Source organism: Borostomias antarcticus (assembly GCF_949987555.1).
Source record: "Borostomias antarcticus genome assembly, chromosome: 7".
Lineage (NCBI taxonomy): Eukaryota > Metazoa > Chordata > Actinopteri > Stomiiformes > Stomiidae > Borostomias > Borostomias antarcticus.
The window spans coordinates 26,819,448-26,842,456 of NC_140240.1; the positions used below are offsets into that span (position 1 = coordinate 26,819,448).

Sequence of the window (23,009 nt, forward strand, 5' to 3'; positions counted from 1 at the left end):
TTTGCACCGTTTCTCTAATCTAAAATGGTCTTTGATCCGTCATTTGCACTTTCAGTACCTGGCAAAGAAAATATCCACAGGGGAATGAAAATATGCCTGATACCTCCCGGAGCGTTTCACATTCAGATCATTACTTTAGATGGAGAAAAGGGGGCATCTTTAGACTGGTGAGAGAGAAGGCTTGGATCTGAGGCCGTCATAACTCACCTACACACCAGTACTGCACTCCTCCTTAACCTCAGTGTTACACAGGTAACTGCTTCGCACAAAATAAGACTGTAATAAGGAATTCATATTTTAATATACAGTAGATGGTGTTTTTTTTAAGTTTTTTTTTTAAACATTGTTGTATTGGTAACTGCTGTTGTGTTGAGTTGGTCTGCCTTGTGGTGTGTGTTATGTGTATCCTGTTAAATATGGGTTGATGATGATTTGGGACTGTACATAAGGGCTACGATACAGCACAAATGGAGACACGTGGATGATATTTTAACATGTGCATATTTTGTAGATTTGATATGTAAATACTGGAATACAATAAACAGTTGTATAACTAAACACATATTGATTGATCTGTGTTCGTGATGTGGCCTGCCTACCTCATTGAAATTCCTGCTTTATTGCCCACAACACAATGCTCTATTGTTTTTCTTATAGTAGGCATGTTTCTCTAGTCTAGACATTAACATGAGCCAGAGAGCCTTTTTTTTTGTTTTTTTTGCAATATGCCTACTTTTAGCTGAACTGACTGTTCAGCAAACTCTGGTAGGCCTATAGAATGTTTGACTAAAGGCCCCCTTTCACAAGCTGGGAGACAATGATTCAGATTCAGGACCCAACAGAGCCACTGTCAGTGTGCTGTGAAGATAGACAAACAATACCCTCTCTCAGTCACGAACGTCGTTGTTCTCCCTCACACGCAGCAGTCTTTTTGTCCAGAAACAGGATTTTAAGCCCCTGCTGTGTAAAGAGAGAGGGGGAACTCGGACCAAGCAGGCTCGGTCCCGAAAACCGGATTATCTTGAAAGTTGAGTCTGGAGAAAGCTATTTTTCTGTCTGAGGGTTCTGAGAAAACAGGGGATGTCAAGATGATCAATGGAATGTGCGAGGGCACCATACTCGGGCTATAATTCATTGAGTCGCGGGCCCCGTCAGAGAGCGGCTCCGTCTATCCACATAGAGAATAGCACTTCAGAATGTATACCATGAAAATTGCATTAAGGAGGCCCTGGATTTTGTGTTTCCTCTGCATTAATATCCCATTTCATCATCCTTCATTTCTGAGAGAAAGAGAGAGGAGGGTATGTGTGGAGTCGATTGTATTTTCTGCTGAGACTGCTGAGAGCAGCTTTATTTGGGCACCTTTTTCATTTATTTGAGGTTGTGCTTGGTCGACTAAAGGAAAGGGTAGCGGTGGCACAATTGAATGAACATGTAATCACGAAATAACTTATTACACTCAATAGTTCGACCTAATCACCAGTGTGGCAATTCCCCATGGATTATGTACATCCATAATAGCGATGCCATTTGCATTGTATATCCTTGTTATATTATACGTGACACACTGTCGCCCCCATGTGGACACTGGGTATGCTAGCAGTGCTCAATCAGATAATAAAATAGCGTGTACTCGTTGTACGGAGAGGTTTGAATGAATATCGAAAATGTCTATTGATGTACAATTACTAGCTAAATGTAGTCGGGGGGAATTGAAGCAAACGATGGAACTTGTGATTCATGTGATGGGAAACGCGCACGTGTGCGGTGATGCATTGTGGGAGCAGCTGGAACCACTTCCGCCAGCCTCAGCGCCATTTTCGGCGTCGTCACTCAGCAGCATGTCGCTAATGTTTCCTAGATAAGAAGAAAGAGCGGATATTAAGTGTTTGTGTTTGGTCGCCAACTTCGAATACTCGCGGAAAAATGGGACGCAAGAAGAAGAAGCAGATGAAGCCATGGTGCTGGTATCCTTTGGTTTGGCTGAACAAACGTAAATGTTGAATGTTAAAGGGGCTTAGCTTAGCCTCGCGTTAGCACTGACTAGCTTACGAGCAGCTAGCGAGCTAGGCCTCATTGCTAGCTAACCTTCGCTAGCTACCGGTGTTAGTATCCAGAATGTTTGCTATCTAACATTAAGCTACCAGTATTTTAGGTGTTTTGTTTATATTTCATGTTAATTCTTCAATTACATTCGTGAGGTCGTGTAATGTGCTGATTATGGGCCCTAAATACTCTTAATAGCGAGCTAGCTAGCTACTAGTTAGGATAGCCTAGATAACGTTGTTAGCTAGCTAGCTAACTTGTGTTGTTGTTCAGCAAGCTAATAACGTCTTCACTCTTTAGTATGAATGGTGTTCGACACCAGACCTAGAATGATATCGAGGTTCTTAAATTAATTTAGTTCCGATCGGATCCTTGACTCTCATTTCAAAGGTATTGTAACCGAGATTTCGATGATGAAAAGATCCTCATTCAACACCAAAAGGCCAAACATTTTAAGTGCCACATATGTCACAAGAAACTGTACACAGGTCCCGGTCTGGCCATCCACTGCATGCAGGTTGGTATGCTTCCTGTTCACGTTCCCCTTCATTGTTGCTTGTCAATGTGTGAAACTTGAACAACACACCGCTTTTGCGTTGTGAAAGTGTGAGATGCATTAATTCCTCCTACTTCATACATGCATGTGTTCGTCTTTTTCTCACGTGCAAGATTCGGGGACCGTGTAGACAAAAACGCTTGTGTTCCCGTAGAAGAGCTGTAACCTTACTGTTGACCTGTGATTGTTTTTCTGTTTTAGGTTCATAAAGAAACTATTGACGGGGTTCCAAATGCCATACCTGGAAGAATAGACATCGAGCTGGAGATCTACGGCATGGAGGGCATTCCAGAGAAAGACATGCAAGAGAGAAGACGGACGTTGGAACAGAAATCTCAAGGTAAAAAGGCCGGTTCACCCGAGTCACCAAAGTACTGCTGGGCTGGATGCAGAAGTAAGGGTGAGACAGGTCCTCCATTTTGGTGGGCTGATAACGCCTTTTTGAAACTGTTGTTTGATGTGCTGAGGTCAGCGCGAGGTCAAAGGTGCAGCACGTCCTCCGTTGAAAAACAACAGAGTGCTCTCGCGCAAAGCAGATGGCCGGGGTTCATCTGCACAGGCCTTAAGGGATTGATATTGGACAGTGGGGGACTGACAATGGCCCTCTTGTCTATGGCATTGCTGCCTTGAGGAAGTTAATCTCTAGGAAAGCCGTGAGACACGAATGTAACCCGTTTCTAAATCCCCCCCAGAGAGCCAGAAGAAGAAGCAGAACAATCCGGACGACTCGGACGAATATGACGATGACGACGAGCCGGGCCCCTCGTTCCAGCAGCCCGCAGCCGCCGCCGCCGCCCAACCCCAGCCGGGCTACGCCCCGCCCATGGCCCAGCCTGGCATGCCCCCTGTGGGCGGAGCTCCAGGGATGCCGCCAGGGAACTACTCAGGTACACGAGAGCGCCTCCACTCAGAGAAGAGCGCTTTCCGCCCGGGCGCGTGAGGTTATCAGGGTTACGGCCCGGTTAGAAAACTGTAGAGTACATGAGCTGAAACGCTCGTGTCAGATGACCCGCTTTTTCACGCTGCCCGATTGGATAGCAAAAGGTGCGTTTAAATGAGCCGGCGATGTGTGTTGGCTGTTGTAGATCGCTCAAGCTGTGAATGACTTTCTACCTTGCAGGAATGCCCCCCATGATGCCAGGCATGCAGCACATGATTCACGGGATGCCCCCCGGCATGCACGGGATGCCTCACGGGTGAGTACCAAGCCGCGGTCGCTGGGGGGGAGAGCAATGTGGTTTAGGCGTCAACAAGCCCCTGTCAACGTGGTCACCGCCCGTCTTGTCGTGTGTCGGTACAGGATGATGCAGATGGGAGGGATGATGCCGCCGATGATGTCAGGGATGTCAGGGATGCCCGGGATGCCGCCAGGTGAGCCTTTGTGAATATCCCTGGAATTTGGAAACCCTAGTAATGAATTAAGTATATAAATACATTTTTTGGGTTTGTCGCGCCCCCAGGAATGCCGCCCCACATGGCCCACCGGCCGGGAATGCCCCACATGGCGCAGCCGCCCGCCACAGCCGGGATGCCCGCCCGACCGATTGCGGCCGCCCAGCCCGCCGTCACCAAGCCCCTCTTCCCCAGCGCGGTACAGGTGAGTCCGGAGGACGACTCTGCGGTCGCCGTTGCTTCACCAGTCGTTTCCTCACACGGGCATCTGTTGAGTCATTCCAGTGTGTCTCGTTTAAACAGAAAGGAGAAGTGATGGTGACAGAACGCAGCCGAGCCCGGTCACCTGCGGGAACTAGGTGTACATTCCACTAGTTCTGCATCTGGAGTTTAAGTCTTATCCTTTTTGTTTCGTTAGCCGTTTTCCGTTTGCTTCTCCCACTCTCATTCATGGCGTTCGTACACTCTCTCTCTCTCTCTCTCTCTCCCCCTCCCTCCCTTTCTCTTTCTGCTGCAGATGGGGTCTCATACTCCAAACTCGAGCGCGGGCTCCACCCCGTCAGAGCCTCAGTCCGGCCCCCCCTCTAAGGCCCCGTTCTCTAACACACCACAAGTACGCAGGCCAGGACGCAGCTGACCTAGGCCCGCGGCATGTGTCCCATAGCATTAACACGGCCTGGCTGTAAACGAACGCTTCGCTAAGCTGTAAGCTAGGCCTGTTTGTTGCGTAAGCAAAGCTAAACTAACTAACACCCTTTGCGGAGCGTTTGTAGATTTTACCCGCCACGGTTTCCGTTCTGCCTTGCTGCATGCCTGTGTGTGTGGCGTGGGGCCTTAGGTCTCCCGGCATGAGGGAGATTAGTAGCTGGATATCTGACACTTTTATTTCATGTTTTGCCCAGGCATGACCTGTATTTAGTTTCCTTCCTTCCCCTTATGCACTTGGTTTCACCAGGGCCACCCCTTTAAATGTTCCCTGGGTTATTTTGCAACGCCCCGTACGGACCTGTTGCTGCAATGCAACAACATGCACAACATGTGTTTCAGGGTTCCGGGCCCCTCCCCACACCCGCAAACGCTTAGGAAATCATAGTGCCTCAAAAAAAAAAAAGAAGAAGTGGTCTTTATCTGTCATATGTGCACGATATGGCACAGTTGAGACGCTGAGCTGGGCCCAATGCGGGGCTCGAACCGATGACCCCCGAGATTGAGTTGTTTTCCATGGGAAAACACGACGGTTGACTCGTACGGATGGGCTCAGGCCTAACGGTGGATGAGGAATCATGTGCAGTGCTGTGTGAATGCCACCAGTGCATTTCCTCATGATGATTCAGACTGAGAGATCAGTGTTACTAACTCGGCATGCTTAGGGTGTGACCTGCACTCTGCTCATGAGAGATCTGTACCATAATGTGAAAGATAAATATTTCTGTATTTGATGTCTTTCCTTGCAGCAGTGGCGGTTTTAGTAAGTTTTAACTGGGGTGGCAGGGGTTGCAGCAGGGGGGGCAGGGGTGATCTCCCCCATACACATTTGAACTTTAGAGATAGCCACTGGGGTGGCAAGGCTTTTTTCAGATGTGGCAACTGCCACCTTCTAGAACCGCCAGTGCCTTGCAGAACTTGTCACTTTTCAGAGAGATTTATAAGATACTACCATAAAGATGGCGAAAGAGCCCTCCTGCATATTTTTGTTTGATCAGTTCGCCTGGCAGGAGTTGGCAAAAGTGAATGTCATTTCTCATTAGTTGAGTGCACTGTGGATTGTTGTGTTGCTGTGTCAGTGTTGCAACTCTCCAGTCATCTGAGACTCCCCCCTCTCTCTTTCCCCTCTCTCTGTCTCTCTCTCTCTCTGTCTGTTTCTCTCTCTCTCCCTCTTTCTCTCTGCCTCTCTCGCCCTCTCATTGCCTCACTCTCTCCCTCTGGCTCTCTCTCTCCCTCTGGCTCTCTCTCTACCTCTCTCCCTCTATGCCTCTCTCTCTACCTCTCTCTCTCTCTCTCTCTCTCTCTCTCTCTCTCTCTCTCTCTCTCTCTCTCTCTCTCTCTCTCTCTCTCTGTCCAGGCCCAGCAGAGTGCCTCGGGAGCCGCGGGCGCCAACCCCCACAGCGCGGCTTCCACCGAACCTCCCAAAGCTACATTCCCCGCCTACACCCAGCCCTCCTCTTCCTCCTCCTCTTCCTCCTCCTCCTCTACCCCCTCTAACAGCACTGTGGCCAAGCCCCCGGCCGCAGTGTCCAATAAGCCCGCCACGCTCACCACCACGAGTGCAACCAGTAAGTTGATCCACCCTGATGAGGATATCTCACTGGTAAGTTGCTTGAGCTTTACGTTTTGCCCTTTCACAGTAAGTAATGTATTGATATAGTTTATCATTCCGGCGGACATTCTGGATTCGTTGCCGGGTTTAGACCGCTCGGCGAACCCGACGGGGTCGGACTTTGGACTTGACCGGTCTTAAAAAGTGCCAAAGCCACCCCCGCCTGGCGCGCCACGCGAGCTAAACCAAACAGTCCTGACCCTCGAACTTGGCAGAGACAAACTAGCTGCCCTCTCGTACTCATTGAATGGTGCTTTTGTCCTGCTTGTCCTTTGCAATGAACGGGCCAACCCCGCCGCGTTGCGCTAGTCTGAGCGTCTCCTCCGTGTCCTGTCCCCGCCCCCCTACCCCCCCACCCCCCCACCCCAACCCCCTCACCCTACCGTCAACAGGAAGAGAGGCGGGCTCAGTTGCCCCGGTACCAGCGGAGCATCCCCCGGGCCGGCCAGGCGCACATGTCGGCGCCGCCGGTGGCGGCCGTGGGCGGCATGATGCCCCCACAGCAGCCAGGCATGAGGCTCCCCATGCACGGTAAGAGACGCCTCAACACTCGTACTTAAACCGCCGCGGTTCGTGTTAGGGCGGCGTCCCTTACACCGCGTCACACCCGCACGCACGAACGTCATGGCTATGGATTTACCGCGGTGTTAGTGTGAGACTGACCGATGTCCCCCCTCCGTCCCTCCCCCCAGGTCAGTATGGTGCTCCTCCCCAGGGCATGCCCGGCTACATGCCCGGAGGGATGCCTCCGTACGGGCAGGGCCCGCCGATGGGGCCCCCCTACCAGGGCGGGCCCCCCATGGGCATGAGGCCCCCTGTCATGTCTCCAGCAGGGCGCTACTGAAGCAGCAACACCACCAAAACCATCGGCGCCGCCTCAGCGCCCCCTTCACTAGGTTTGGAGGTTAAACCTTTTCTCACCTTGTGCTGTGCTTTTTTTTTTCTGCTTTTTCTTTTTTTAAATCCTAGCCCAAGCCAATGAGCTTTAAAGACGGTGAAGAGAAAAAAAAAAAAAAACAGGTTGCAACACACGGACATTAGCATGACATCTTATAATGGGGAAAACTAAGCTAAAACACAACACAGCTTGACGACTGCAACTTTCAATTGTTGTTGTGATTTGATACATGAATGGGTTTGTTTCTTCTCATGTTCACTCAGGTTTGTAGAAGTGTGTTTAAATATGGTTCATGTTGTTTTGAAGCTGCTGGAGTAACATGATCGTACCAACCCCCCCTTACAAAAGGCAAGTTCTTGTAAATATATGATTATTTCTTTTGGTTCTTTTTTCTTTTTGTTTCTTAGTGGTCGAGGCCCTCACAGCATGTTTAGGTGCTGTTGGACACCTAGTCCCCAACTATGGTTGGTGAGGGTCTCTTGATGATTCCAACTATTACCGTAGTATGTCAGCCCCCTGACCATCTGTCTTTAGCTTTATTCTTATTTCAGGTGCATTATTCCATGATCAAAAGGGTAAAAACTGTGTTGCATCCTCTGTATTGTTTTAAAATCTATGTTGTAATAAAACTTAATTAAAATCCAATGCTGGTTTTTCCTGGCCTGTGGATGGGGAGTCTCCATGAAGGTTGGTACCAATGTTGGATGAATGCAAGTTGCGTTAACTGTTACATGTCCTCCATGCGATGGCCTGTATTTCTGCGGCCTTAATGCTCACACTTGCATGCAAGTTTCATCCTGGCAACTGGTCATATTTGGTGTAGATGGAGCAACCTTTTAATCATTTTAGTCCTACAGCTCTTTGCCACGTCCTCATGTTCTCGGGACGCCATGCCTGCCCAAGTATTCGAAAGTCGATATCAAATGATAGTTGTAAATCATTTGAATATTGACTGAATAACTGTTTAATGGCTTTAACAGTGGTTAAATATTTGGGTCTGCGCTCACATTTGTCTTTTGGAAATGTTACATTGATTTAATTTAATCCCCCCCCCCCCCCCCCCAAATGACAATCAGGGGCGTGCCTAGCGGACATGAAACTGGACTTGGTCAGAGCTGAATTACTTTTAAGGGTCTAGATTACACAGTAAATATAATTGTCAGGCTGAAGATAAGTGGTTACTCTTGGGTTACTGTGGCATTGTCTCATTTTGCCCCCTTTTCTTAATGCTATGTCTTTGTCACCTATAGCCCATCTTGATCTGCTTTTCAGCCTAAAACCCCAGGGCCTGGCATGACAGGTCAGTTAATCCTGTAAGTACCCTATCAAGTATTGTAGTGTGGCGGTATCCTGTACTACTGGGCTCAAATGTTTTGGGGGAGTGGGAGGTTCTGATTCATTTTACACTATTATAAGACCAAGGCTTTTTATTTTAATGATCCAAAGGTAGTTAAACATGGATGTTACAGTACCATTTGAGCTTTGGCCATGTATGTTGTGGAGTGCTCTAGATGCCCCTTCCTGTTTGTTGAAGCACTCACGATGACAAGATGTTCCCTGTCATTGGGTAAGTAGTCTGTCATGAGGACAATTAAAGCAGTGATTAACAAATTAGGTTTTTATTTGAAACATACAGGGTAATTTATAATATTTCAAAGGTCCAATATCCAGTTTGCCTGTATATTTAAGAGAGATTGTAATTCGATTTTCATGTATTCCTCCGCGTAGACAATACTGAAGGACAATGCATGAACCGAGGGGTTGGACTAGGTTAGTCAAGAGTTAGTCATATTAAATTAGTAGACAGAAGCTAAAAGGCCATCAGATAGGTAATGAGGTCATAGGATATTAGGTCTCCCCTTGTCCTCTGATGAGGATCTCTTAGAAATCATAGATCCACAACGAAAATGTATGTTTAGAGTTGCATTAATCACCTACAATGACTTCAGTCCACCCCTGATAATCACAAAATGGCTCAAGCGTAATCAGGTATGGACCGTTCAACCGACTTGTCATTTTTGTGTTTTATCATGTTTTTCATGATTGTGTGGCATAATGTGAAATATATAAATAAATACTATGTACCAATGCCAATATATGAATAAAAGATTTACATACTTAACCATGCAATGGTGTTGTGGGTCTTTGTTAAAGCCACCAACCAGAGGGTGCAGACCACTAGAGGGCATATCAGGCATTCAGTAACGGGTGGTGTAGATGTGTGAGATCACAAAAGCAGAATTGCTATCCAAAACATCAAGATGGCTTATGTCAATGTGACTAATGTTTTAATTTCAATCCACCACGCGTTAGGCTGTGCTGCACACGCTCAGTTAGGACCAGAAAGTACCGGTATGTCATTAGAAGTTGCATAATCATTAAAGGCTGACAAGTCACAGGAGTAGAGCCACAATACAGTACGTCTTGTTTCCTCTTTGAGGTTTGGGGTGGAGCTCGGCTTGTTCAGTTCCTCGTTATCTGCCAGTAACCCCAACCTCCGTGTTTCCACATCCCCTCAACTCCCCGGGCTCACCTCCCCTCTCTCATAGCCTCAGCACCATCCTCACCGTAGCCCCCCCGATGCCAGCTCAAAGCTAGGCTGACGAACGAGCAGGGAGACCATGGAGATGAATCATCTGACCAGTGGTGGGTTGCTGCTGGTCCTCATGCTTGCTGTCTTGGGTGAGTCATCCTAACAGTCATCTTGTTGTGGAGTATGGTGCATAGTTACTGGACACTTCTTTGTCAAGCCCCTCTGTTAAATTTCTGTAAAAAAACAACAAAGGGTGTGTAGTTAGTGGACACTTATTTGTCAAGCTCATCAGTTAAATTGTTTTGTTTTTTTAAGCACATTCTTTTAAAGAAAAAAATAGTATGGTGTATAGTTAGTGGACACTTATTGTAAAAGTGTTAACTTATTCTCATCTAAAAAATAAATAAATAAATATATAAAATCTGTCGTGGAGCAATTAATTTACCTAGCAGAGTGAACGAAACCTAAAGACCCTTTCATTGCCCTTTTTTGCATGTCCACATGCAGTCAAGGGTTCTGAGATCATGCAAATTTAAACGATTCTAGCTTTTTAACACCCAACTCTTTTTGTCTCCTAGTTCGCGGTGAAGTCCAGTTCCTGGAGAAGCGCAAGGGCGGGTCCGTGGTTCTTCCCTGCGCGCACCACGGCTCCGGACCCCCGCCCATCAGCCTCACCCTGAAGCACCTGTGGAGGCAGCAGGACAGCCAGGTCATGTACATGCCCGCCGGGTACCAAGCCAAACCGTTTAGCAGGTACAAAGGCCGCCTCAGCGTCAGCGGAGACCCCGGTTCAGGCCTGGTCAACGTCACCGTCGACAACCTGGAGGGCTCCGACACGGGCCGCTACTTCTGTTATTTTGTGGTGCGCTCCCGCGGCAGCACTGACCAAAAGGTCCTCGGCCAGACCGAGTTCTTCCTCTACGTTGATGACGTTGGTGAGTACAGAACTTTTAGCATCCATCATATTGTTAAACAGTATTCATCATGTGTTAGTGCCACCTCTACACTGCGCTCACAGTCCCGTCATCTTTAGCATGCAGGATGGATGCACTTGTGGTACTCGGCATATTTCCTTCCCCCCTTATTAGTTCTCGACACATTTACGCCTGCCACCGCTTCCTCAATGTGAACACACTTCCCCTTCCTCTCACACACACACACACACACACACACACACACACACACACACGTTCGCCCACCATGCCCCTCCACTAGTCAGCTCTGGCTCCAGCAGGCACTAGTCAGTAAGTCCCTGTTTGCTCCCGTCCTCTGGAGATGTCCCAGGCTTGCTGGACGTCAGGCTGCTCGAGACGAGCGCGGGGGGCTCCGTCGTGGTCCCCTGCCTCGCCCCGCGCGTGGAGGCGCCAGGGGCCGCGGTGGGGGTGTGTCTGAAGCGGTGGCGAGGCCGGGGACAGGCGGAGGTGCTGTTCCACTCCGAGCGCCGCGACGACACCGGCTCCTCCTTCGGCCCCGAGCGGCTCCGCCAGGACGCGGCGCCCGGCGGCCTGGCCTCCAGCTTCACCCTGCTCCACCTGCAGCAGGAGGACAGCGCCTTTTACAGCTGCGAGTTGCTCGTCCCGGTCAAGCCTGACCACAACGCCACTCTAGGGAGGAGCCTGTACTTTGTGGCGGTGAAAGGTGGGTCATGCCGGCCGCCGGGGAATAAGGCTTGCTTGGAGTAAGGCTTGCTCATATCAACTTACTTGTACATAAATTGTCGCACTAATATTTTTCTTGTCTTTCCATGTCTTTAACCGGATGAAAACAACTTGTTTGATTTATTTTTTTTAAAAAATTTTTGTGTTTCTCATTTAATTGTATGCTTTGAATCTCTTTTCATTTGTTTTTCTCTCTAAATTTGTGCAAATAAAGTGCCTTACTGAATGCCATGTACCAGATGATTGGGAGGTTTTAGAAGTGCTAGTTCTTTGTACCAAATGTTTATTCCTTATATTGTAGTTACAGTATGTTACAGTACTTGTGTCTGCACAAATATAAGTAGTGAGAACCTTTTTAGAATTTCAATCTTGCATTGTACTGTAGTATACAGCTGTGTACCTGAGCCTGCCGTTCAACGTTGGATACTGTGTGTGTGTGTGTGTGTGTGTGTGTGTGTGTGTGTGTGTGTGTGTGTGTGTGTGTGTTCACAGATGGTCAGTGTTCGGGCTATGCCACTGTGCTGTACGCCACCTCTGGAGCTGTGGCTCTACTGCTGATCTTACTCATTGCTCTGGCTTGTCACGTGAGTATCACAAACACGCTGACCACGCCCAACTGCTTAATGTCTACATTTCACATTAGTACCTCATTGAGATGAATTAGGACGGGGTGCTATTTGTTTGACAATGACGACTCCTGTTTGAGCACTAACCACAATTCTCAGGAGGTAGCATAACAGATGGAGAATTACACGGAGGCTGTAGTAGCACCTCGCCTAGACGAAGCCACAGGGGGTCACACCGGAATCTAGAAGGTTTCAGTCAATGCACAGCGGCAGTTTCTGATGCAACTGATTTGCTTTACTTCCTTCGTCTACTCTACTTTCAGGCCTGCCGGAGTAAGACCCGCGACGGCGTCAAACCACAGGCTCTGTGTCCCATCTACGAGGAGATGGTCGGGGTGCAGCAGCCACTGAGCAAGAAACTCGTCTACCACCTGGACGAAACCGACACGTCCTTGTACAACACCACCCCCGAAAAGGCTCGGTGCCAGAACCCCTACGATGTCCCAGGGGCCCGCTGAGGAGGAACAGTCATGATGGTCAGCCCCTCCGCATGATCATCATCACCGCTGGAATCTGGACTTCACCAACCACTTGAATCTGGACTTCAGCCCTTCATTCAATTATCACCACCATGAACTGGACTACCTTCATACTGTACTTGCCAAGAAATTATGTTACAACTCTGGACAACAGTCACATGACAATCAGCTACCATGAACTTGTGCCTGCCTTAGTTCACGGTGCATTGCAGGGTTGTCACACAAATGGGGTAAACTGTAAAAGCTAGGCTATATGTAGGCCTACTGTACATTCCAGATAGGTTGTTTTTCCACCCCAAGGCTTTGCTATAGAGTGCAATGATAACTTTTTATTTGACCAAACTGGAGGCCCAAACAGTTTGTTAAAATAAAACTTCCTTCTGGGCCTTCATTGTGGAACGAGCTGCAGAACGTGATGAAATGAAAAGAGCTAGGAGGATAAAATTCAGAGCAAAATGGAAGGCTGTAAATGCACTTTGTTTTCAAACGTAAATTGATGTTTTTAACTTTGTAGTATTTGTTTTACTACAGTATGTGTTGCAACCTGTCTGCACTGTGTGCCGCTCGTCTGTCAGGTCTCTCTTGGAAAAGAGATTTTTAATCTCAATGAGACCAACCTGGTTATATACAAAATAAAGACTATTCTTTCAAATATATCCAATAGTGTGATACTTATGTTTGGCTAAACAAAAAAATTCCATACAAAAACAGACTTGACAAGACACTTTTTAACAGCCAAGAAAAATTGCAATTTATTAATATCGTCCGAAATAAGCTCCATAGTTCATGGAAACATTTTTTTCCGGTGCATGTCATTAACAATCACATTCTATGAGGAGAAAAAAGAACAACATTTAAAAGCCACAACTTTGTATCTCAGTTACAGACATTTTCTTTTAACGATTTTAAAATAAAGAGGAAAAAAAGGCAGAAGGCAAAGTAACCCCCCCCCCTTTAAAAAACGGACAGCCTTAAGTCATGGGCTTGTTTCAGTAGAACCCACAGTGCTTTAGCAGAAGGATAAGCGCTCATTGGTTAAGGATTACACAGCATGGCCACGCAATGCAGTTTGCCATAAAGTCAGATGATGGTAATGATAGTTAATGAGGGAGAGCGGGAACAAAATAAAACAGCAAATTCGAGTTCAACAAAAACATCAAACCCTGAACCCCAGAGTACGAGTCGCCACGCACCCCAGACAGACGCACGGTCCGGACTCCCTCCCTCCCACTTGTGCATAGATCATGATCCTTTTAAAACCAGCTTTTCGCTCCACTTCAATCTGTCTCTGAAAACCATCAATGTTGCATGAGAATCTCTTTAAACTCATTGAATACCTGCCACAGGAACAGACGCAAAAAGACAGGAAAGGTGAAGAGTAATGCTCAATGCTCCTGAAAATAACAGGATGTAACCTCAAAGAAAAATACATGGAAAACATACAGCTAAATGTATGTCCTGTCACTGCCTTTTGACAATCAAAACCAATGATCATTGTTTCAATGTAAAGCAATTTCTACATACATGTAAAGCACTCCACTTTTTTGTGTGAAAAAAGTTGATTTTCAGTCCTTTATTTGGTAAATATGTAACTGCTACGGACTTCTTTATTTAGAAAAACTGGTATTCCATATTGATAAATCCTTACCCTTCAGTGCTTGGTTTCCTTTTTCTCATCTTATTCGCACATAAATCTAAATCAAAATGACGAAAGTTGGTATTCTGGAACCCTGGCCTTCCTGAGACAAGATCCACGTCTTTCATGAGTGTGCAAGATAGTGAGCAAATTGCGTTGTTTACAGACAAACAAAATCAAATAAATCAATACATAGTTAGTCTGTCGACATCAAAAGAGAAATTAAAACTTGAAATACGACACAACACTGATCAATCCCAGAGTTCTGAAAGTAGCATAAAATCTTCATTTTGCACGTTTTCATGTTCATTTGATGGAAGAGGGAATTTATCCTTTATTTTCAACATTCCTGTTATAAATTCCTTTTTCCTTGAACTTCAGACAAATGAAATGCTTGTAAACGACAGGTAGCGTTGCAAAATAAGAACAGAGAAGATAGGCACCTCTGAAGTGAGTCTTGTAACAAACTCACCTCCCCCACGTCACCCCTTTCCAATTCTCCATGAAGTTAACATACGTAGGGATTACTAGTCCTACAACTATCTATGGCCACAGTTCTTAGATTTTTTTCCCTCTCCGTTTTCTTTTTATGTTTTTTTTTTGTACTTTTTTTTAACAGAACAAAATGGCGCGATACTCAATGATAATCCTTGTTTGGATTATTCCACAATAAAAGCCACTATAAGGTAGATAAACATTTTACAGATAAAATGAAAAAACATATTTTTTCCATTAAGTCCTTGAGTAAACATTAACACGTGAATTGTCACCGTCTCCCCTCGGTACTTAGTCTCGTTTCTCTACGATTAGCTGAGTGAGGGGGAGAAGACACTCAGTGCAACGTTAGAAGATAATGTCTATCAGAATATAGTTTTCAACAAGCAAAACAAAATAAGAGAACAGAATAAAAGGACAAAAAAAACAACTACATACTGAATGGAACATCAACAGCAGGCATGTGCCCAACACTCCCACACAGTCATTTGCACACATTCATACACGCATCTGACTTTTAAACACAATGAAGATGATTTTAGATTTTTTTTTTCCTCTTCCAATATTGTGTTGTTTCAAACTTAATTCAATATTTTGTACTGATGTCCTCAAAAAGCTCCGAAGTGTACAAGTCAGACAAAAAAAGAACAATTACTAAAGACTTCACATTACTTATTGGCGCTCCTTGATTCAAGTATTTGTATTTAATATTTTTTGTTTTGTTTGATATGTTTATGATCTTTTTCTGGGTAAAGTATGCATTAAAACAGGTGATTTCAGGTTGGGTATTTAGACTTAGTCGAATGAGATACAGTACGAGCACTTAATGGTACTGTAATAAGTTTATCAAATCAGAATGTGCATATCCAACTCCAGTTAGCTAGGAAAGACATTTCTCTTGATCCATCAAGTATCAGTTAAAACCCACCCCATTTCTTTCCATCTTGCCATCACTTATTAGCGGGGGAAATACATATTGCTCATCTTCAGTTGTATTAAACCCAGACCTTTTTAAAGGAAAAAGTTTGACGAGGTTTGAGATCCAAGGTGTCTTTGATGTGCTACCACACACCATACTACACACTGTGTATCTGTAGTCACGCTGTAGAGGACGAGGGCCTCTCCCTGCTGGTGCAGCATGGGGAACCCTTCTCGTCAGGGCTCTCCTGTGGAGCGGGACTCTGGGTGGTCCTCGGCTGATGGGTCTGTCTGAGCTTGGATCAAGGCAGTTACAGAAACAGGCAATAGTGATTTTTGCTAGTGTGCTGCAGGACCGCAAGTCCCGAAAGGTAGCCTTTTCCTGTTATTCTTTGTTTTTTTTAACGTTTTTTTTTTCTCTTAAGACTTTGTACCTCTTGAAATGTGCCCCTGTGGCCCCCTGCTGTAGCAGGGAGGAGAGAGGGGGCTGATACAGTGGGCCCAAGCCGTCTGGGTCTGTGGAAATGTACAGTTCTGTGGTCCCGCTTTGAGCGGAACACAAACAAATACAGATAAATACAGCATCCACATAAAAGGCACCCCAGCCTGCAGCCCACCCCCTGGATGGTGGAAGTGGAGGTCGCTGACTGGAGACGTTTCAGCTAGAAGTGCAGAGCTTTTTAACATATTATACATCATCTTTTTTTCCATTTAGTTTTTTTTTTTTTTTTTCTAAATCATTTGTAAGATTTTTTGTCAAACTTCATAAAAATGACGTTAAAATGCGATTTTTTAATTTTTGGTTTAAAAAAATATGTACCCGGGATAACCCATTAACTGTGCACCGTAGCATTCCGGAACCCCAAAGGAGTCAAGATTCTCTCCTAAAGGGGCATTCCCCACAAAAAGCAATTTTTTTAATTTTATTTTTTTACAATTCTCAGTTATCAGGGATGAGGTGTCGCCGCCCATTTGATCCCTCCTGTCCCCCCTCCTGCTTCCTCCACAAAGGTTATCAAAAACCCTCCAAACTGGGAAGAGAAGGAAGTGCTCTTTCTTTAGATAGTACAACGTAAGGACTGACTACTTGGATTGGCACATAGGAGTCAAGTTGGCATCTCTTGTATGCAGAATGACCTCTAAATTAACATGACAAGCAGGCCATCCTCGGGAAAGAGGTTCATTACTAACCATTTCCCGCTACTTGGCCATAAGGTCTGTGCCGACTACTGCACAGCTGGCTTTTAGTGTAAGACTTCAGCTCTCACAACATTAAGGAGCCAAACACGAGAACTTCATCTATTCGTCTTAAGTTGTCTCCCCTACCCTGAGATCAAGCCCGCTGGGCTTCTTCAGCATTAAGAGAGAGACAGGCCGACCTTCAGCGGTACACTACTACCCCAGGAGAATGGAGTGTTAGCAACAGAACGACAGTGTTGTGGTTTAGCCCAGCTTGACGGGAGAGGCGGCCATCTTGAAGTGCTGAGAGGGAGCACACGCAGAAGGTGTGAGTTGTCTAGCTCTGGGAGGAGTGGCCGTTCCTAAAGCAGGATTGGCAGGTTGTTTTTAAAGGGCCCCAGCCTCTAGTCTTTGCATAGAAACAGAGCTGTGGGGTCTGTCTGTGACTGGTCAGGGGAGGGCGGCGGTTCTGGTGGGTCTGGAGAGAGGAGGGTGTAGCGTTAGCAGCTAGGCGAAGGGTGGGGGGGACAGCCCGCGGACGGGCGGAGCAGCTTGGGCCAGGACACACCCACCCCGTCTGAGACAACCTAGTTGGAAGTACTCCAGAATACTGTCCAGAAACACAAAGCATGATCAGTAATAGCGAATAGACAATCAACCGCGGTCTGCAGTATTGATCCTCGTTTTGCATTCAATACACAGGATGAACTTACAGAGGCACCTCTGACCAAAGTGTTTCTGCATATAAACAGTGAGGGGCTAGTTCAGCAGCCGATCTGAAGACCACTGCATGTAGACACATAACAAATCAACAAAGTACAACATCGAAAAGAGGGGGGAAAAAATAACATAAAAAAATAAAAACAACACTGGCAAATTCCAGAAATATGACTGTCTCAACTTCCAGCTAAAGTGATCTTTGTGTGAAAGGAGGGGGGGATGGGAGAGGGCGGGACGACAAAGTTGAGTGCTGGCAGAGGCGCGGGGCCGGTAGCTCCGTGCTGATTGGCCAGTCTTGGAGGAGCCATTTCCTGCCGGGCTGAGGGGGGTCCAATGGGGGGCTTGGTGCCAGCCCTGGAGGAAGTGCTGGCGCCGAGGGCGGCGCAGCAGAGAGAGGCACTCAGAGGACCCTCCCCATCCCCACCCCAACTCCCACCGACTGGCGGAACACCAGAGACAGGTAACATTGCATGTCTAGCGCCGCCAGACAGAACAAGGCTAAACATTTGGAGTAACAGTGATATTCACTTTGATATAGTTCAAAGAAGAAAAAGGATCATACACTGCTGATTTTTTTTTTTTTGTCCGATAGTTTTTTGTTTTGTTTTTTGTTTCCCTTCGTCCTGGTACCATTCTTGAGGTTCTTTCTTGTCCGTTTCAAGTTCCTGGAACCACAGAGGAACGACTGAACGGCAGACATATTTCCAAGTTGAAATACAGTACAAACAAGAGCAGTATTTTTTGTGTGTTTTTTTTCCCCCTCAAGTTATGCTGCTCCTCATTCTGATTTACTGGATTGCAGTTGAAGCGATTTGCTCTTTCATAAGTGCTATGATAAAACCCTTCCACGTGGGGAAAAAGGTTAGTCTCTTATGTTTTTGTACAGTACCAAATGCAAGGAACACTCATAGATCTACTGCATTAGAAGAAACCCCTCTTATTTGGTTTTGTGCCAGAAGCCTGGCCCCTCGCGCTCCCCAGCTGGTGTCAGTCTCTGCTGGGTGTGGCTGGCATGCAGAGAGGAAGTGCGCTTTCCGGTCCCCCGGCTGGGTACGAGTAGTTTCAGACGGCAGTACGGAGTCTGAACACACAGTTCACACCTGCTCTCCCTCTTCGCCGAGTTTAGCCCAACAGTCCCAGAGGGGTCGGGGGGCCTGGAGGGAATCAGAGTTCAGAAAGGGGTCAAAGGTTTCTGTAGTTCCAACATGTTCTTTGCTTCGATCATCAACGGGGGAAAAAATCACAAGAGAAAGAGATGAAAAGGAAAGCTCCAGTTGACTCGCGTGTGGAGGGAAGAAGTCTGTGGCATATATTGCACTATGTAACTGTCATGGTTTGATTCATTTTGTTTTCCAGAAACTGGCGGACCGTATTGGGATGAAGGTCACTAACGGAATTGACGTCCGACAATGCATTGCCAAGCACCTGTAGTCTTGTAGATGAGTAGGGTCACGGTCACGACCATCTACTTCAGAGCAGTGGTATCTGGGACTCGCAGACGTAATCCATGATTAGGTGCCACCAGACCTGGAGACTTGTAGAGACGTATACATACGAATACACACAATTAGGTCGACGTAAAATCTTCTCTCAGCTTATGTTGCGATAGATATAAAAATGCGCCTGGGTATACAAAAAGAAAAACCTAAAAAAACAGCAGTGTAAATCCCTTTGAGAACAATCGGATCAGAAATAAAATGTTCCGCCAATGATTGGTAGGGCCAGCATAGAGACAGGTGTCAGACTGCAGAGCCACTTGGTATCACTCTAGTGTCCTGTTCTATTGGCTGGCTCAGAGATGGGACTGTGCAAGTTTTAAACTATTTCTTCAGTTTAAAAACAAACAAAAACAACAACAAAAAAGGGCGACTTGAGAAAGACCTGGGCCGGAGACCACTTAAGGCTAATATTAGTGCTGAGAAACAAACATGAAAAACAACAAGTCAAAGGTCTTTGAACCACATCGTTGGCCACGGGCATGCTGGGAATGGTAGTCTTGTTTTTCAATTTGGGATTTTCGGGGCTTAGGAAAGGTTTCAAAATGGCAGCTTCTTCGATTGCTTCTTCTTCTGAAGGAAAAAAACAACACCCAAAAAACACTTCACACAGAATGTCGGCGATATTAATGGAAAACTTAAAAACACTTAAAAACACTTAAAAACACTATAAAAAGGTTCTCTTTTAGCTTTTCAGAGTCTTTTCTCTCCATTTCATTCATTTTCCTCTCTTCCATTTCATGAATATCAGAATAACCCTCCCTCCGTTTTGATAAAGAAACTTAAACCGAACAAAGGCAAAGTAAATGTGGAAGTGCCGGGGTCTGCAGTCTTGTGTTTGAGGGCACCCAGCCTTCTGGTATACGGTTCACAGTTCCATTGATACTGATTATCGCCACGTGATTTGCTTGATTCTGCTCCTGTTCATTTGTAATCTTCTCCGTCTTCCTCTTCCGTTCTCCACCTGTAGGTCTTTCTATTCCCCCCCCCCTCCTCCCCCCCCCCCCCGTCTTCCTCCTCGCCCTCCGCTGGGCGGGTGCGGCGGTGACCTCCGGCCTACATGGACTCTCCGCTCAGCAGGTCTCCCGGCAGCAGCGTGTTGATGGAGGTGGGACTGCCGATCACGCGGGTGTCGTCTCCGCCGGGGGGTCCCCACAGGCTGGAGTACTGGGGCACGCCCCCCCACAGCAGGTCGCCGCCACCGCCCGTCTTGGATCCTCCCCCTAGCCCGCCACTCCCGCCGCTGCTCCAGTGGCCGATGGCGTGCGACTGCGACGCCCCGCCCATCCGCGTCTGATTGTTGCCCGGGTTGGCCTGCCAGCTGGTGGTGGGCGGGAGCGACTGGCCTTGTGCAAAGAAGCGGTTGACCTCCTCCTCGCCGGCGAACTCCGCCAGGATGGTGGTGTTTCCCAGCACGCACCTGGAGGCAGGTAGGAGACGCAGACAGTTACACCTCAAACACTCTTACGCCTCCTCCCTCCTAACCCCGGGGTATCTGTGAGCGAGTCTTACATGTGCAGGGACTTCTGGGCCTTGGCGGCCTCCTCCTTGGAGCTGTAGCGCACCAAGGCGCTGCCCTGGGTGAGGTTGAGGTGGAATGTGATGAGGGGGCCGTGCTGCATGCACAGCGTCCGCAGGGTGGAGCCGTCAATCTGGAACACAAGGGTCAGAGGGTCAGTCTGTTAGGCCATCCTCAGCCTGTTCACCGTTGAGTGGCTTGAATGGAAGTTTTGTTATGTAGTGGAATGAGTGCTTATTGTGCCTTATGTGGTACACTTAAATATTTATTTAAGTGTACCACATAAATAATTATATTATTTATGTCTATATCTACAGGGATAGCTAACATCAAATGGCCTACCATGTAGGTAACATCTGTGTAACTATTTATGTCTCAGTAGTTAGCCCATGTTTAGTGCTGTAAATGTTCTTAGCCAGTAGACAAACATTTTCCAGGAGCTTGTTGAGAGATGGCAGGGAAGAATTTTCACTTTCACTTTTTCGGCCCCCGGGTGAACTGGCTCTTTGCTTCCCTCTGGAATATGTAGGGGTGGGACCTATGCCCGTCCTCCATTGCTCTCTGTAAAGCGCATTGTGTTGCCTGTGTATGAAATGTGCTATACAAATAAAGTTTGATTTGATTTGAATGAATTTGTGTTTTGATCTGTGGCTACAGCTACAGGTTCAGTGACAGAATCTGTCCCCCCCCCCCCCGCCCCAGGTCTGCTCCCCAGCGGAGCCCCCCTGTGTGGGGTAAGGTTTCTCTGCCCACTAATGTACACATTATGTACAGTAACTACTTTTCCACTGCAGATAGACGCACGCTGTATATAATATATAGAACAAGACCGGGAATAGATGTATAAAATGAAAGATAGAATTCAATTCAGTCATAGATACATAATCCATGTTTTAAATGGATTTAAATGTCCTTACATTCTCTCCACCCTCAGAATCACCTCCAAGGAGCGGGGAATGGAGTTGTATTTTCAGCTGTATTTCAACATTTTCAGTAAATTATGTTGATGAGTATCGCAATATATCGCAATATGGATTGTATCGTATCGCAATGAGGGAGGACTCATCACACGGGCAGGACAGAGTTGTTTTGCTATGGCGCTACTATAACAGGGCTGAGGGGGGATGTGGCGTGGGGTCAGGGGTCAGAGTACAACCCACCTGTGGTGTAAGGTTCCTCAGCACCAGCCAGCTACTGGTCCTGTTGGAGCTGTCTGTGCTCCATGTGGTTCCCTCTGGCAAAGAGAGAGAACATCCGTCAGCACATCGTCAACACCGTCTGCACTCAAACAATCTTTCTACAGCACACTGTTGCTAGTTGGTTTCTTACACTTCCTCTAACAAAAACAACGTTCTGTGTGCTACTCTGACATGTCAACAGCTCTCCGACTACATGGGTTCAACCTGCCTCTCTCACGTCAGGATAGGGGCAACTACAGCGTGTCTTTGAAGTTCTGTTGGTGTAGGCCGCCAGATGTCAGTTTGACACGATCCTCCCCTCTAACCACAACAGGGCGTTGCTCTCCAGCGTACAGGAACGGAGGAGGAGAGGAGTGCTGAATTAAACGGCCACACCTTGGCACCTTTACTATCGCTCCCCCTCTGACATCTTCAAAACAGTTCACCTCAAAACCCACGGCACTTCCTGTAATTCAAGATGCTACCGATTACCGTAGCTTTTCTGTTCACACTTTGAGTCAGATTTTCATTGCTTTTGCGATACTGCCACAGAGTCTCAACTGAACCTCTTGGTTGTTCAGGTTCTAAAATGACAACGGCGATTTACATGACGACGGTTTACATGACGACGACTGGGCCGGTCAGGCACGCCCTGGTGAGGCACTCCCAGCCCTGCATGGGTGCGTGGGGGGGGGTAGAGGAGCAGGGGGGGACGGACGCACCTGAAGCGTAGGAGCTGCTCCAGCCCTGGGCCAGGCCCAGAGAGTTGCCCCCCCAGGTAGAGGAGGAGGAGGCGGAGGAGGAGGGGGGGGGCTTGTTGTTGGTCAGGCCCGGCGGGGGCCTGGAGGGGGCGGCGGCGTTGCGGGGCCCCTGGGGGACCTTCCACAGCTCGTGGGACAGGGAGGCCGGGTGCAGGGAGATGGGCCCCGGGGACCAGGCGGACTTCATGTCTGACAGCTTGCCTGATGGGAGAGGAGGTAGAGGTTGAACAGGGTCTATACAGACGGTTTATGATAGTCCGGCCGATGCGTTTCTGGACATATGAAGATGGGCAATAGGGGGTCTGGAAATTCTCTATTTGGGAATTTGACAGACCTCCAACCGACCACAGTAACGAAACATGGGGGAAGTCATCGTATCAAGTGGGCACAGTCATCACATCAAACCCGCCCCATGTTAGATAAACGTTTATGATCGACCCAATCGAGAACTGATAATCGGGGTGTGAGCGGGATGTGTTACCAGACTGCAGAGAGAAACAGAATGTGAGCTCACGTGATCAAGGTGGCCGTGTCAGGCTTGGGTAAATGCGCGGCTTTGAAAGACAGACAAAATAAAAGCCCCACTCTGCTACAGCAGACCT

At 47.3% G+C, this 23,009-nt stretch overlaps 3 protein-coding genes across 3 annotated transcripts in view; 2 read left to right on the top strand and 1 right to left on the bottom strand.

The window, feature by feature from the left end:
* The first annotated feature begins 1,827 nt into the window (after nucleotides 1-1,827).
* znf207b (zinc finger protein 207, b) lies at nucleotides 1,828-7,294 on the top strand. Its single transcript, XM_084441127.1, has 10 exons — nucleotides 1,828-1,967; nucleotides 2,437-2,563; nucleotides 2,804-2,942; nucleotides 3,295-3,489; nucleotides 3,723-3,798; nucleotides 3,903-3,973; nucleotides 4,063-4,199; nucleotides 6,057-6,302; nucleotides 6,704-6,842; nucleotides 7,004-7,294. Exons 1-10 carry the CDS (start codon nucleotides 1,927-1,929, stop codon nucleotides 7,153-7,155), a joined length of 1,323 nt encoding a protein of 440 aa, XP_084297253.1. The 5' UTR covers nucleotides 1,828-1,926; the 3' UTR covers nucleotides 7,156-7,294.
* A 1,834-nt stretch (nucleotides 7,295-9,128) lies between these two features.
* On the top strand, nucleotides 9,129-13,144 carry cd7al (cd7 antigen-like). Its single transcript, XM_084441128.1, has 5 exons — nucleotides 9,129-9,891; nucleotides 10,321-10,677; nucleotides 11,018-11,380; nucleotides 11,893-11,984; nucleotides 12,290-13,144. Exons 1-5 carry the CDS (start codon nucleotides 9,831-9,833, stop codon nucleotides 12,482-12,484), a joined length of 1,068 nt encoding a protein of 355 aa, XP_084297254.1. The 5' UTR covers nucleotides 9,129-9,830; the 3' UTR covers nucleotides 12,485-13,144.
* A 6,843-nt stretch (nucleotides 13,145-19,987) lies between these two features.
* tnrc6c2 (trinucleotide repeat containing adaptor 6C2) overlaps nucleotides 19,988-23,009 on the bottom strand; it is a 39,007-nt gene continuing 35,985 nt past the window's right edge. Inside the window, 4 exon segments of the mRNA XM_084441420.1 lie at nucleotides 19,988-20,369; nucleotides 20,462-20,601; nucleotides 21,629-21,702; nucleotides 22,369-22,608. Coding sequence (XP_084297546.1) covers nucleotides 20,006-20,369; nucleotides 20,462-20,601; nucleotides 21,629-21,702; nucleotides 22,369-22,608 — 818 coding nt within the window. The 3' untranslated portion in view covers nucleotides 19,988-20,005.

What these genes read in the sequence shown, in the direction of transcription:
- znf207b (XM_084441127.1), top strand. Translation starts at nt 1,927, where the DNA reads ATGGGACGCAAGAAGAAGAAGCAGATGAAGCCATGGTGCTG. An exon ending in GCCGCCAGGGAACTACTCAG is followed by an intron (nt 3,490 to 3,722) that starts GTACACGAGAGC and finishes TCTACCTTGCAG; the next exon opens with GAATGCCCCCCATGATGCCA. An exon ending in CATGAGGCTCCCCATGCACG is followed by an intron (nt 6,843 to 7,003) that starts GTAAGAGACGCC and finishes CCCTCCCCCCAG; the next exon opens with GTCAGTATGGTGCTCCTCCC.
- cd7al (XM_084441128.1), top strand. Translation starts at nt 9,831, where the DNA reads ATGGAGATGAATCATCTGACCAGTGGTGGGTTGCTGCTGGTCCTCATG. An exon ending in GTACTTTGTGGCGGTGAAAG is followed by an intron (nt 11,381 to 11,892) that starts GTGGGTCATGCC and finishes GTGTGTTCACAG; the next exon opens with ATGGTCAGTGTTCGGGCTAT. An exon ending in TCATTGCTCTGGCTTGTCAC is followed by an intron (nt 11,985 to 12,289) that starts GTGAGTATCACA and finishes CTCTACTTTCAG; the next exon opens with GCCTGCCGGAGTAAGACCCG.